General features: G+C 55.7%; 1 protein-coding gene across 1 annotated transcript; it reads right to left on the bottom strand.

Annotated features, from left to right (window-relative positions):
* Window positions 1-450: 450 nt before the first annotated feature.
* Window positions 451-10857, bottom strand: SCN1B (sodium voltage-gated channel beta subunit 1). Its single transcript, XM_079800567.1, has 6 exons — window positions 10458-10857; window positions 8639-8805; window positions 7663-7903; window positions 1813-1954; window positions 1246-1317; window positions 451-1158 (listed from the first exon to the last, which is right to left on the bottom strand). The coding sequence occupies exons 1-5, from the start codon at window positions 10495-10497 to the stop codon at window positions 1251-1253; spliced, it is 657 nt and encodes a 218-aa protein (XP_079656693.1). The 5' UTR covers window positions 10498-10857; the 3' UTR covers window positions 451-1158; window positions 1246-1250.
* Between the last annotated feature and the right edge of the window lie 966 nt (window positions 10858-11823).

Genomic DNA, 11823 nt, shown 5'->3' with positions numbered 1-11823 from the left:
ATCTGATCACAACCTCAGACCCGTTCAGAAGCCAAGAACGCAGGACTGACTTTCCCCTCAGCCATGTGCTTTTTACTGTAGGAACTCTCCATTTTTTATCTCTTCTGGGGAACACTCTGGGTACCACGTGATCGTGTTTATTTGCAAACCCCAAGACCCTTGAATACTTTGCCATTTTTAATGTTAACAAAGCCTCCTGATTCATTTGTGCTGAATGGTTTGGGACACACAAAAACCCACGCCACAGCTGCTGAGCCTCTTCTCGCCGCGGCAGCACGCCCGCCCTCCCTCCCAGCCTCCCTCCCACTCACGGTCACTGCTGAGCTAATGACACCCCCAATCCCACACGAATCAAGTACTAAGTGGCTGCAATTGCCCGGCTTTCGGCAGGCACTGAGCCTGAGACACTGCACCCACCTGTTCCTTCCCCATCCTTATCCCTGAATGTGTGTAGGGAGGGCAGGTCCCAGGGAAAACTGAGGCTCTTGGATTTGGGGGTGGGGTGTAGAGGGCGACTGGGTTCACGAGAGAGACTAGAAATCAAGTCCAAGAATCTTTATTTCACGAACAAAACTACTTGTGTAAAGAGAGACGAGGCTGTCTGGACCACTTTCTAAGTGGCCACAATCCAAGGCTGGTGAGAGAGGGTGGGCTGGGCAAGAGTGCATCACAGGAGAGGGGACCCCCAGGTCCAGCCAGAGGAAGCAGGAGGGGACACGTGGGTGAGGGCTGACGTGGGCTCCAGAACCCCCTGCGCAAAACCGTTCTGGCCTTCGCGACCCCGCCGGGCAGGGAGGGGCTGGGCCCCACAGTGCGTGTCCGAGCGGCCAATGTGTGCAAATCAGCAAGAAGGAGGGGTGCGGAGCCGCTGCCCCCACCTCACCGCCCCCACCCCCAAAAAAAACAGGCAGCAGAAGCAGGGGTGGCAGCAGCGGCAGTATTGCTTTAGCCATCATGCATGGCGAGAGCGGGCACGTGGACAGGAGGAGGAAGGCTGGATTAAGGGCGTGAGCTAAGCCACCTGTCCCTCCCCCACTAGCAGCTCCGCTGGCAGGACTCTGAGGCTGTGGAGGCCCAGGAATGGCCAACCCCCATTGGGGGCAGGCTTTGCCCGGAAGTTCCCCATTAGGGCTGGCTCTTCCTTGAGGAGCCCGGGGCCTAAAGGTGAGGGAGAAACAGGGTCAGGGACCTAGTGCACTGACCCCCTCCCAGACTTACCAGCCCCTGCCCACACAGCCACCTTACCAGGGCTATTCGGCCACCTGGACACCCGTGCAGTTCTCTTTGCTTTCTGAGGTGATGGCCAGGTATTCCGAACTGTGGGAGCAAAGGCCAGGTGGACAGTGACCCCCCCCCTCATCAGGCTGGCCCGCCGCCAGGAGACTGAGGAGGGTTTGGTCTCTGCCCCAGGAGCACAGGGCTCCGGAGTTAGAGAAAGGAGGGGCGACAGGCCGGACTCCTAGTGACCCACAAGGAGTCCAGGCTGGAGTCTGGAGTCCTGAGTCTGAGGCAGGAGAGGACTGGGGGCTCAAACTCCTGGGTCCCGGGGAAGAAAGAGGCTGGGACCTGGACTCCTATATCTTTGCGGGGACAGTATGCTGGGCCCGAACCCTAGGTCCTAAAAGAAGTGGGGCTGAGAGTAGGAGAGAGGAGGGGGCTGGGACCTTCTCCCATCTCTGACAACAAAGGTCCCCCTCTAGGGACAAGTGGCAGATGGTGCCCGGGGTTGCTCCCCTCCCCCTCCCCACTTAACGCACGCTCCCCTCTGGGGAGTCCCGGGTTGCCTCCCGCCTCCTCGCTGACCCCACTTACGCATTCTCTTGCGCAGCGGCCTCTGTGGCAGCAGCGATCTTCTTGTAACAATAAACCATCTCTGCCACAAGCCATATGGTTAACACCACGATGAGCACATACATCATGATCTCAGACACGATGGACGCCATGTCTCTGTTGGCTGCAGGGGCCGGGCAGGGTTAAGTGGCCGCTAAGGCCAGGCTCAGGGGGCAGGACCGCCCGAGTTCCTCAAGCTTGTGGTGCCAGCTGGGACAAGTGGCTCGCCCGCCCTCCTGGGCCTGGCCTGCACATGGCCGTGTGCGGCTTCCCTAGTGTCATCACCGTGACTGTGGTCTTCGTCACCTGCAGGGTCACCTCATCCTGCCTGTGATGGGCTGCAGGGTCACCTCATCCTGCCTCCCTGTGTACCTCGAGGGTGCATCTGTGTCAGTCAGGTGGCTAGAGGTGCCCAAGAGCTATAGCTCTGCAACCAGAAGGCTCAGGCTCAAATGCAGGCTCTGCCACTTGCCAGCTGTGTGACCTTGGGCAAGTGACTCAACCTCTCTGGGTCTCAGTTTCCCCATCTGTCAAAAGTGGATCGTCATATCTCCTCCATGAGAGTGATGTAGAATTAAAAAGGCTTTTAAAAGGCATTAGACTAGTGCTTGACATACAGATGTCAATAAACATTTTCTTATTATCAATATTATTACTGTTATTATTAGGGCAGTCCAGCATAGGACTTAAGAGCAGGGGATCTAGGGCCAGACTGTCCGGGCTTTGCCTCTTAGTAGCTGTGTGACCGGAGGCAAGTGACTCTCCCCCTCTGGGCCTTGATTCCCTCTCTGTAAAATGAGGATGATAACACTCGTGCCTCCTCACAGGGTGGCTGGGAAGAGAAGATGGCAGCTAACATCCCTCAGGTGCCCGGATGCACTCACAGACAGCACTGTCTACGCACTGGCTGCTGTCCGGAAACCCCCTATCCTTCCACAGCACTGGCTCCTTTCATGGAGCCTCAATGTAACCCAACAGGAGTGCACTTAGCCAGGGGACCAGAGTTGAAGGCCACTGTGGCACCCGGGCCAGATTCCGCAGGTGTCTGCATCCCCAGCCCCTCCTTCCAGCTGGCCAGGCTCTCATCTCCCCCCCGCCTCCCCACCCCACCCCCACCCCCCGCCCCGCCCCCGCTGTGCCCATGAGGTCTTCCTCCCTCAGTGCGCACTTTCTGCTGCTCACCCACAGATGGCACTGATGCTTTCTGGACCAGCGCGAGGGAGGGTACAGGGCTGGATGCTTCCCCCCCTGCTGCCCCACAGGAGGAGGTGGGGACAGGGTTTCACACTTCATTCATTCATTCATTCATTCACTCACTCAAAAGATCTCATGAATGCACCTCATGCAGTGAACATGTGCTCTCAGCCAGGCTCTGTGCTTTGGTCTTTCTCTGAGCATCCCCCGGACTCTTCAAAACAACCCTGAAGGCAGAGACAGTTCTGGTTTCCCGTGCCAACCGGCCTCAGGAAGCACACTGAGTTGATAGATAAATGTTCACTACAGCTCACATCACCAGAATTCGCAACCCTGCTCCTGGAACTCAGTGCCCAAATGAGTTAAGTAATTCCGTACCTCCCGCTCTTCCAATCAGATCAGGACAGTGACAGGCACGGCTCGATAGCTCATTTTCCAGACAAGGATACTGAGGCCCAGAGAGGGGAGGGTGCTGAGCAAAAATGCACAGCCAGGACTGGACTCGGAGGCAGGATTCACCCCGACTCTAACTGCCTGCAGGGTCTGAGCTCCTATCTGCTCTGTGAAGCTTCCACAGCCAAAGAAAGACTTGGTAATAGCTGCTGTACAGAGAGTGCGGTCCCCGTCGACCCACGCAGACATCTCAGATGGAGGACCATCCTTCTCCCTCATTATAGATGAGAAAGTGAGGCACGGGGGCCACAGAGAGGCTCAGAGGCACCTTCTCTGGGGAGATCTTTGATTTCTTGAAAACCCCCAAATCTTACAAGAGCTTCCCCTGCATGACCACACAGGCCGGACTCCTCACCAGCCTCAAACACGGCTTCACCTCAAGACATTCTTCACTCATACTGGGCACATCTGAGGAAAGAGTGCAGAAATCAAATGAAATCACTATGTCCAAGCTGCTAAATTACTGAAGTCAAATAGGTAGAGGCAGAGGAAATGACTCTACTCCTGATTCAACTACCCTGGAAATGTGAACTTCTGAACTAATGCTCACGTGCCCAGACCTACTGACATCCGTTATCCAGATTACTAGACACCTGGGAAGTCACATCTCGGGTTAATCCAGAGGCTCAGAAGGTAAGACTGGTTTTTCTCCCGAATGCACTTCTTACTGTGAGAGCTCTTAGCTTTTCTTTCTTCTTCAGAACACTCTGGGTATTGTCTAGTTGTGTTTTCAGTTTGCAAACCCTAAGACTTTTAAATAAACTTGGTCATTTATTTCTAGCCAAAGACTCCTGATTCACTTACACTCGGCTGACATATCCAAAACAGAATTAGCCCTCTTCCCCCCATCTGGCAGCCTCACTCCCAGTGGGGGCCGCACGTGTCTCCTACCATCGTCTGTACCTCTGCCAAGCCAGTGAAGGTCTCACCAACACCCACTGCCCCTCCTTTAGAAATGACTCAGTTCATTCCTTAGCAGTTATTACCAGGAAGCAACATAGGCTGACAGGTAATGTTGAAACTCAGTAAGAGAGTGAACTAAAATTAAAAAAAAAGAATATGGCCCAGCCAGTGTGACTCAGTGGTTGAGCATCGACCTATGAATCAGAAGGCCACGGTTTGATTCCCGGTCAGGGCACATGCCCAGGTTGTGGGCATGATCCCCAACAGGGGGTGTGCAGGAGACAGCTGATCAATGATTCTCTCTCATCATTGATGTTTCTCTCTCTCTCTCTCTCTCCCTTCCTCTCTAAAACCAAGAAAAAAATATATATATTTTTAAAAAGACCAAACGGCCGAAACCAGTTTGGCTCAGTGGATAGAGCGTCAGCCTGCGGACTTGGGGGGGGGGGGGTCCCAGGTTCGATTCCGGTCAGGGGCATGTACCTTGGTTGCGGGCACATCCCCAGTGGGGGGCGTGCAGGAGGCAGCTGGTCGATGTTTCTCTCTCATCGATGTTTCTGACTCTCTATCTCTCTCCCTTCCTCTCTGTATTAAAAAAAAAAAGACCAAACTATGAAACTTTCAACAGTTTCTACACACAGACACCAAAAAAAAAAAAAAAAAAAAAGAATATGGCATGGCCAACAGTGCTAATAATACAATAATATTATGGGTAGTGAAATACTATCATGTGATGAGTAAGGTTAAAAGTACTACAGTATGCCCTAGCTGTTTTGGCTCAGTGGATAGAGTGTTGGCCTGTGGACTAAAGGGTCCTGGGTTTGATTCTGATCAAGGGCACATACCTCAGTTGCAAGTTTAATCCCTGGCCCTGGTCAGGATGCAGGAGGCAACCAATCAATGTGTCTCACATTGATGTTTCTCTCTCTGTCTCTCCCTCTCCCTTCCACTCTCTCTCTAAAAAAAAATCAATGGAAAATATCCTCTGCTGAGGATTAACAAAAAAATAAAAAATACTACAATATGGTGGGTGATGAATATATTATAGTGCAACAAGTAAAATTTTTAAATACTACAATATGATTGATATTTTAAAATACTATAGCATGGTAGGTAATGATAAAAATATGATAGTATGGTAGATAATGTTAAAAATACTTTAGTGAGCCGAAACCGGTTTGGCTCAGTGGATAGAGCATCAGCCTTCGGACTGGAAGGTCCCAGGTTCGATTCCGGTCAAGGGCATGTACCTTGGTTGTGGGCACATCCCCAGTGGGGGTGTGTGCAGGAGGCAGCTGATCGATGTTTCTAACTATCTCTCTCCCTTCCTCTCTGTAAAAAATCAATAAAATATATTTTTTAAAAAATACTTTAGTGTGATGGATTATAATAAAAAATACGGTTGTATGCTAGGTAATATTAAAACAGTATAATATAAAACACCGTAGTATAGTGGGTGATGCTAAAAGGCAATACTATAATATAGCAGATAAAAAACACCGGAGAATGGAGGGTAATGCTGAAACCGCAGGCTCTGCGAACACAACATAAAGAGCTCTACAGATGACAGATGTTGTTAAGAGCACAGACTCTGAGAGTAGAGCACTATGGTAGATAATGTTAAAACAGAGAGACCTGACTGACCCGCGGTGTGCTTGAGCCCCAGCCTCCACCACGAAGATGAGGACGGCAGCCTGAGCCAGGCAGGACCACAGATGGAAAGAACCGTGGTGCCTGACGGGATCACGGCACCTGCCTGTCCCCCGGACCCCTCATCTCAGCACTGATTCGAGAGACGGGATTGACACAGATTATAAGCCGCAGTACCTGGGGGCATCTTTGTCACAGCCACTCCACTTTCTCCACTCTCATGCAGGCGGGGCCCATCTGCTGTGTGAGTGGCTGCCCACCCAGCATGGTGTCCTACACCAAAGAGTTGCTCAGACACGTCTCCTGCATTGAATTCTGCTAGATCACTTTGGTGGTGTTGTTTTTTAAATATAGTTTATTGATTTTAGCGAGGAAGGGAGATGGATAGAGATAGAAACATCGACGAGAGAGAAACATTGACTGGCTGCTTCCTGCACGCCCCCTACTGGGGATTGAGCCCGAAACCCAGGCATGTGCCCTGACCAGAAATCAAACCGTGACCTCCTGGTTCATGGGCCGACGCTCAGCTAGTGAACCACACCAGCCGGGCTGCTAGATCACTCTGAAGACAGTGAGTCATGCCAAAGCAGAAACGGCAGTCACACAAGCTTGGTTGGCTTTCAGTTCAGGTCCCAGCCCCTATGACCTTGGCCACGTCATCTTACCTCCCTGAGCCTGGGCTTCCCCAACCTGTAAGAGCCCCAGCCCAGAGGGTCTCCATCTACATGAGGCGCTGAGGCCTGTCTCGGGGAAAGGAAGGACGGTCACATTGCCCATGATGGTGTACGTGTGCTACGGGCCCCAAGCGCTATCCTTGCCACAGCGTTTTGGTGGTCCGAGGTCTGGGATATCTCCCCAACTCTCTAAGCCGATATGGGTCATAGGGCCCTGGAAAGTTCCAATTTACATCCTTCAGAATATGGTTCAGAGGAGGGGTCCAAGGCAACTGAAGCCAAAATGATGAAACGGTTCAAAAACATCTTAGATCCTCTTCCTCGGGGTGGCCCTAGCCCTGCAGCACCGGTCTCGCCTGAGCACTTTTCAGAAATGGACCCTGGGCCCACCAGGTCTGCTGGGTCCAGACCCACACATTGGCAAGACTCCGGGAGGGCTGTGCGCCGCACTGGAGGGGCACTACTCTAGGCGATGCCCTTCCATCGCTTCCCCCACGGCGACACGGGAAGGCGGAGCCCAGACTACCTGACAAGCCGAACTGCCACCATCGCCCCACTTACAGGCAGGCCAGCGGCTGACACCCAGCATGTCACTCAGTCCTCACAACCTCCCTGGAACATCGGAATGTTTCAAACAACATCCTGAAAGGTAGATACCATTACTGTCCTGTTTCCTACAGGACAAACCCTTCAGCTCAGAGACAGAAAGACACCTGCCAGAGGTCACACAGCACAGGCAGCAAAGGTTTCACCCCCAGAACTTGCATGGGAGAGGCCTTCTGGGACATCTCCGTGAATTGAAGGGAAACGGAGGCCCACGCTGGGGTTGGGGAAAGAGGCGCTGTTCCCCCTGCTGCCGTAGGCAAGTTGGCTGGCCCAGAATGCAGCCAGCCTGTCCCCTACCTGCCATCTGTCCCTCCATCTGCCAGTGGAGGGAGACAGGCAGGGCCTCACTCACCTTTGTCCACCACCTCCAAGTGGATCTTCTTGACGACGGTGGTGTTGTGCTCATAGTTCTCAAAGAAGAGCAGGCGGTAGACATGGCACTCATAGTCACCCGAGTGGTTGTAGGTGACATTTGTGATGAAGATGGACAGGTCCTGCAGGTCCTTGGTGCCCCGACTGCCATTCCACACCACACGGCCCTCAAAGCGCTCGTCCTCCTCCAGCTGCAGCACCTCGTTCTCATAGCGCAGGATCTGCGGGCAGCGGTGGGGGTCGCAGCCTGGGCTCATGTCCCCCACCTAGACCTCTATGCTGTCCCTTGCCTTGACACACAGACAGACATATGGATACACCCGGGGGCTCAGGCAGGGAGGGCACCGCGGGGCTAGGGTCATGCCTGGGTCTGCCTCAGACCCTGACTGTGCCCCTAGTCCTGAGACACGCACTCACACGCATTCCCCATCACTCCCCCAGCCCCTGTTCGTTCTCTACAATTCTGCCCGGTCTCCAGACATCCGCCTCCCTCTCGGACAGAGGCAGCCTGATCCCGCTGCTATGGACCCTAACTCTCCAGTGGGCCCTAAACGTGCGTGGCGCCTCCCCAGCTGTAATTCCAAGCACACATCGTGTGAAGGAGGCCAAAACGTTCTGCTGCTCCTCTGGGTCGGCCACCCAAAACATTTCGCTGGTACAAAATAATTCCATTGTGCCAACCGGGGGCCAGGGACATCAACTCGGTCAGTCCGCACACAGACTACGAGCGAGATACCATGACCACCCTGTCTCTACAGAGGAGGAAACTGAGGCAGGCTCAGACAGGCTCAGCGATGTCCCCAAGGTCACCAGCTGGTCAGCGGTGGAACTGAAACTTGAATTCAGGTCATCAAGAATAGCACCTTATTGAGAGCAAACAATCAGCCCCCTCCATCCTGCCCCCACGTGGACACCTCCGCTCGCCCTCCCACACCCGGGGCCGGGCTCCCACACACCTTGACAAACTCCTCGGTGCCCTTCTGGCGGAAGGTCCACTCCGTGAAGGTCTCAGCGGTGGTTTCGCTGCGGCGCTTGCAGGAGATGCACAGAATTTTGAAGGTGTCCCCGTATACCGCCTCCGTCTCCGAGTCTACCTCCACACAGCCCGCCCAGGCGGAGGACACTGTGGGGACAGCAGGGACACCTATCACCCTGGGCCATGCAGGCCCCTCGGAAGCCATGTTTCCCCTCAATAACGACGACGCGTGGACAGAGCCGGACACAGTCTGGCTCGGCCCCTTTCTGTGTCTCTTGGCAAGTCACCCATCTCCCCTGAGCCTGCTTTCCTCTGTGAATGGTGAGGGAAGCAATCATCTTTGCTTTTGGAGTCTGCTGAGCAGATTCCGTAAGTTAGGTAACTCCCCAAAGTGTGTGTGTGTGTGGGGGGGGGGGGCTGGCACACAGAGGCCCCCAATCAATAGGGCTGCTACTGTGCTCAGTAACTCTCAGTGTGTGCTACCCAAGTACCCCTTCTTCAGAAGGCCACTTGTCCGAGGCACTGCAGCATCTAAGTGGCGGGTCTGAAATTCCAGCTGTGTTCGAAGTTCAAGGTGGCAGTCATTTCCACCATCATTGCTCTGCAAAACCAGCCGGCTCCAGAGAAGGTTGGGAAAAGGCAAGGACTCAAAGGGAGAGGTGGGCCCTAGAAGTAGGGAAGACCCACACTCCATTCCTACTCCCCAGTCCCACAAGTTCCCGTGTCATCTCGCCTCCCCCCGCCCCCCTGCCTCCCGCTCCCCAACTTCTCCTGCCTCTGTCCTCAGGTCCTCAGGCTCCCACCTCCTATCGGCTTCTCCAAACTCACCAAGCTCTTTCCTGCCTCAGAGCCTTTGCACGTCCATGGGATTCCAGCTCCTTCGGGTCCCTCCTCCACATTCTTACCTGCTACCTCCTTCCTGCGCGCGCCCCCCCCCCCCGTCCCCCCCCCCCCTCAGGTCACTAACTAATGCTGTGCCTCCAGCTCCAGCTCTGGGTCTTTTTCTTTGTCCCTTTATTATTCTTGTCCCCTTACTCTGCCGTCCCTTTCCACCTTCCTGAATAACTCTGTCTCTGACTCCCCGCTCTTTCTCTCTCCTAGGGGCTTTTCTGAAGGTCCCACCACTTCGTGTTTTCTTTCCTGGCTCAGACACGCTCTCCCGCGCGCGCGCGCGCGCTCTTTCCACCTTTCCCTGTCCCTTTGTAAGCTCCTTTCCTCCCCCGTGTCTCCATCTCTTTCTGCCTCTTTTAACTTGTTCCCTCTGCAGCTCAGATGAACTCTCCTCAATCTCTTTCTCTGGCAAACTCAGCATTTATCTCGTCTCTGCCCCTTTACTTCCATCTCCCCAGTCTCCCCATGGAGCACTCCAGAGTACTCCGGGTCCTTCTGCGTCTTTCGCCCCTTCCCTCTCCTGTCACCATCTCTTCGAGCCTCTCCATCTCTCTAGTCTCAGTCTCCGGGCGCCGCCTCCTCCCCCATCCCCAGCCACCCCTGCGGCGTGGGTGTCACATTGCAGCTTGCGGGGCTCCGGGAGCAGCTGACTCCGCGTTTCCTCGCCCCCAGCTGGGCACCCGAAGCCGCGAAGCCGTGCCAGCGGGACCCCGCCGTCTCTGGCCCACCCGCAACTCCACCCCTCCCCCCAAGCCCCGCACCCGGTGCGCACAACTTCTGAAGGGACTCAGCCAGGCCGGGGGATGGGCGGAAGCGGCCCTCGCCCCACTCTCCGGGGTCCTGAGCCTGAACCCGCCGCCTGACCGTGCCCCGCTGTGTCCCTCGCCGCGCGCCCCCCGCTCACTTACTCAGCGCCGTGCCGACCACGAAAGCCAGCAGTGTCCCCATGACTGCGCTGCGCCCCTCTCCCGGGCCGCCGGTATTAATAGCGGGGCGAGAGGCGGCGGGGCCCGGCGGCCGTTAGAATGTCCCCGGGAGCGCGCGGGCGCAGCAGCTGCGGCTCTGGAACCAGCGAGGTGGGGGAAGGAGGGGGGGCGCGGCCCCCCCGCTCCGGTTACCGCCGGGGGCCCAGCCCCCGGGCCCGGCGTCCGGGCATCCCCGCCGCGCGGGTGGCTGCTGCTGGTCAGGCTGCTGCGCTAGCGCGCACAGCCCGGCGCGTCCGCCCGATGCCCGGACCCAGGCCCCTTTAGGCTTGGGCGCTTGGGTGCGGGCCCCGCTTTCCTGCGCACTGCAGCCGCGGCGGCGGCCTGCGAGGGAGGAGGGAGAGGGAGGGGGCGGGATGAATCACCGCGGGGGGGGGGGGCAGAGGGGGGGCAGGGCGCGGCAGCCAAGCCTTTGCCGCAGCGGCCCGGGAGGCGCCCGCTCCACCGGCCTCTCCGGATGGCTCAGGGACCACGGCTTCTGGGCAAGGGCGCATGGCCTGGGTGTCCGGCCCCTCCAGAGGCTGGGAACCCCCAGCGCCAGAGTCTGGGAAAGGTCACCCCCAGAATCACAAGGGGGCTGAGAGGGCAGTTTGGGGGCAGGGCTTAAGAATTCACATTATAGAGATCACCCTCATGGGATCAAGAGGGTCTTGCTGGACCACCAAGTGATCCCTGGCATCAGGCCAGGGCATGGCAGACCCCTCCCAAACAGGAGGGTCACTCTGGATCCAAACCAGAGGACACCCTGGGGGGTTGGGGTGCTATCTTTCAGGAGGATGCCCCCCTCCTTTGTCTCTGACATCATCTTCTATTCCTCTCTCCCCCACTGCTAAGCTGGCTGCCCAGGCCCCTGCTGTTTCCAGCACACCAAGCTCATTTCCACCTCAGGGCCCTTGCCCTCCCGTCAGCCAGGACCACTCTTCGCCCAAGTATCCAAAAGGCTCACGCCAGCTCCTCCTACAGCTCTTGGCTTCAATGTCACCTTCCTCAGGTTCTGTCCATTCCAGAGAAACTGCCTCCCCCGTCTTTACTTGACCTCCTTTACTTGTTACATTTTTCCCCCACAGCAGTTGTCACCCGACATTGTACTCTTCCTGTATATAGTTTCTCTGTTCACTGTCTGTCCCTCCAGTCCTGGAATATATACCCCCGGGGTGAGGACATTGTCCTGTGCACCTGTGTCTCCAGACCTGAACTGTGCCAGGCACATTGTAGGTGCTTGATAAATATTTGTCGTGAATAAATAAATGCCAGAGTCCTTGTGATATGCCGAATCAAATTCTAACTCCTA

Source organism: Cnephaeus nilssonii (genome assembly GCF_951640355.1).
Source record: "Cnephaeus nilssonii genome assembly, chromosome: 20".
Classification (NCBI taxonomy): Eukaryota; Metazoa; Chordata; class Mammalia; order Chiroptera; family Vespertilionidae; genus Cnephaeus; species Cnephaeus nilssonii.
This window is presented reverse-complemented; position numbering and strand designations above follow the sequence as displayed.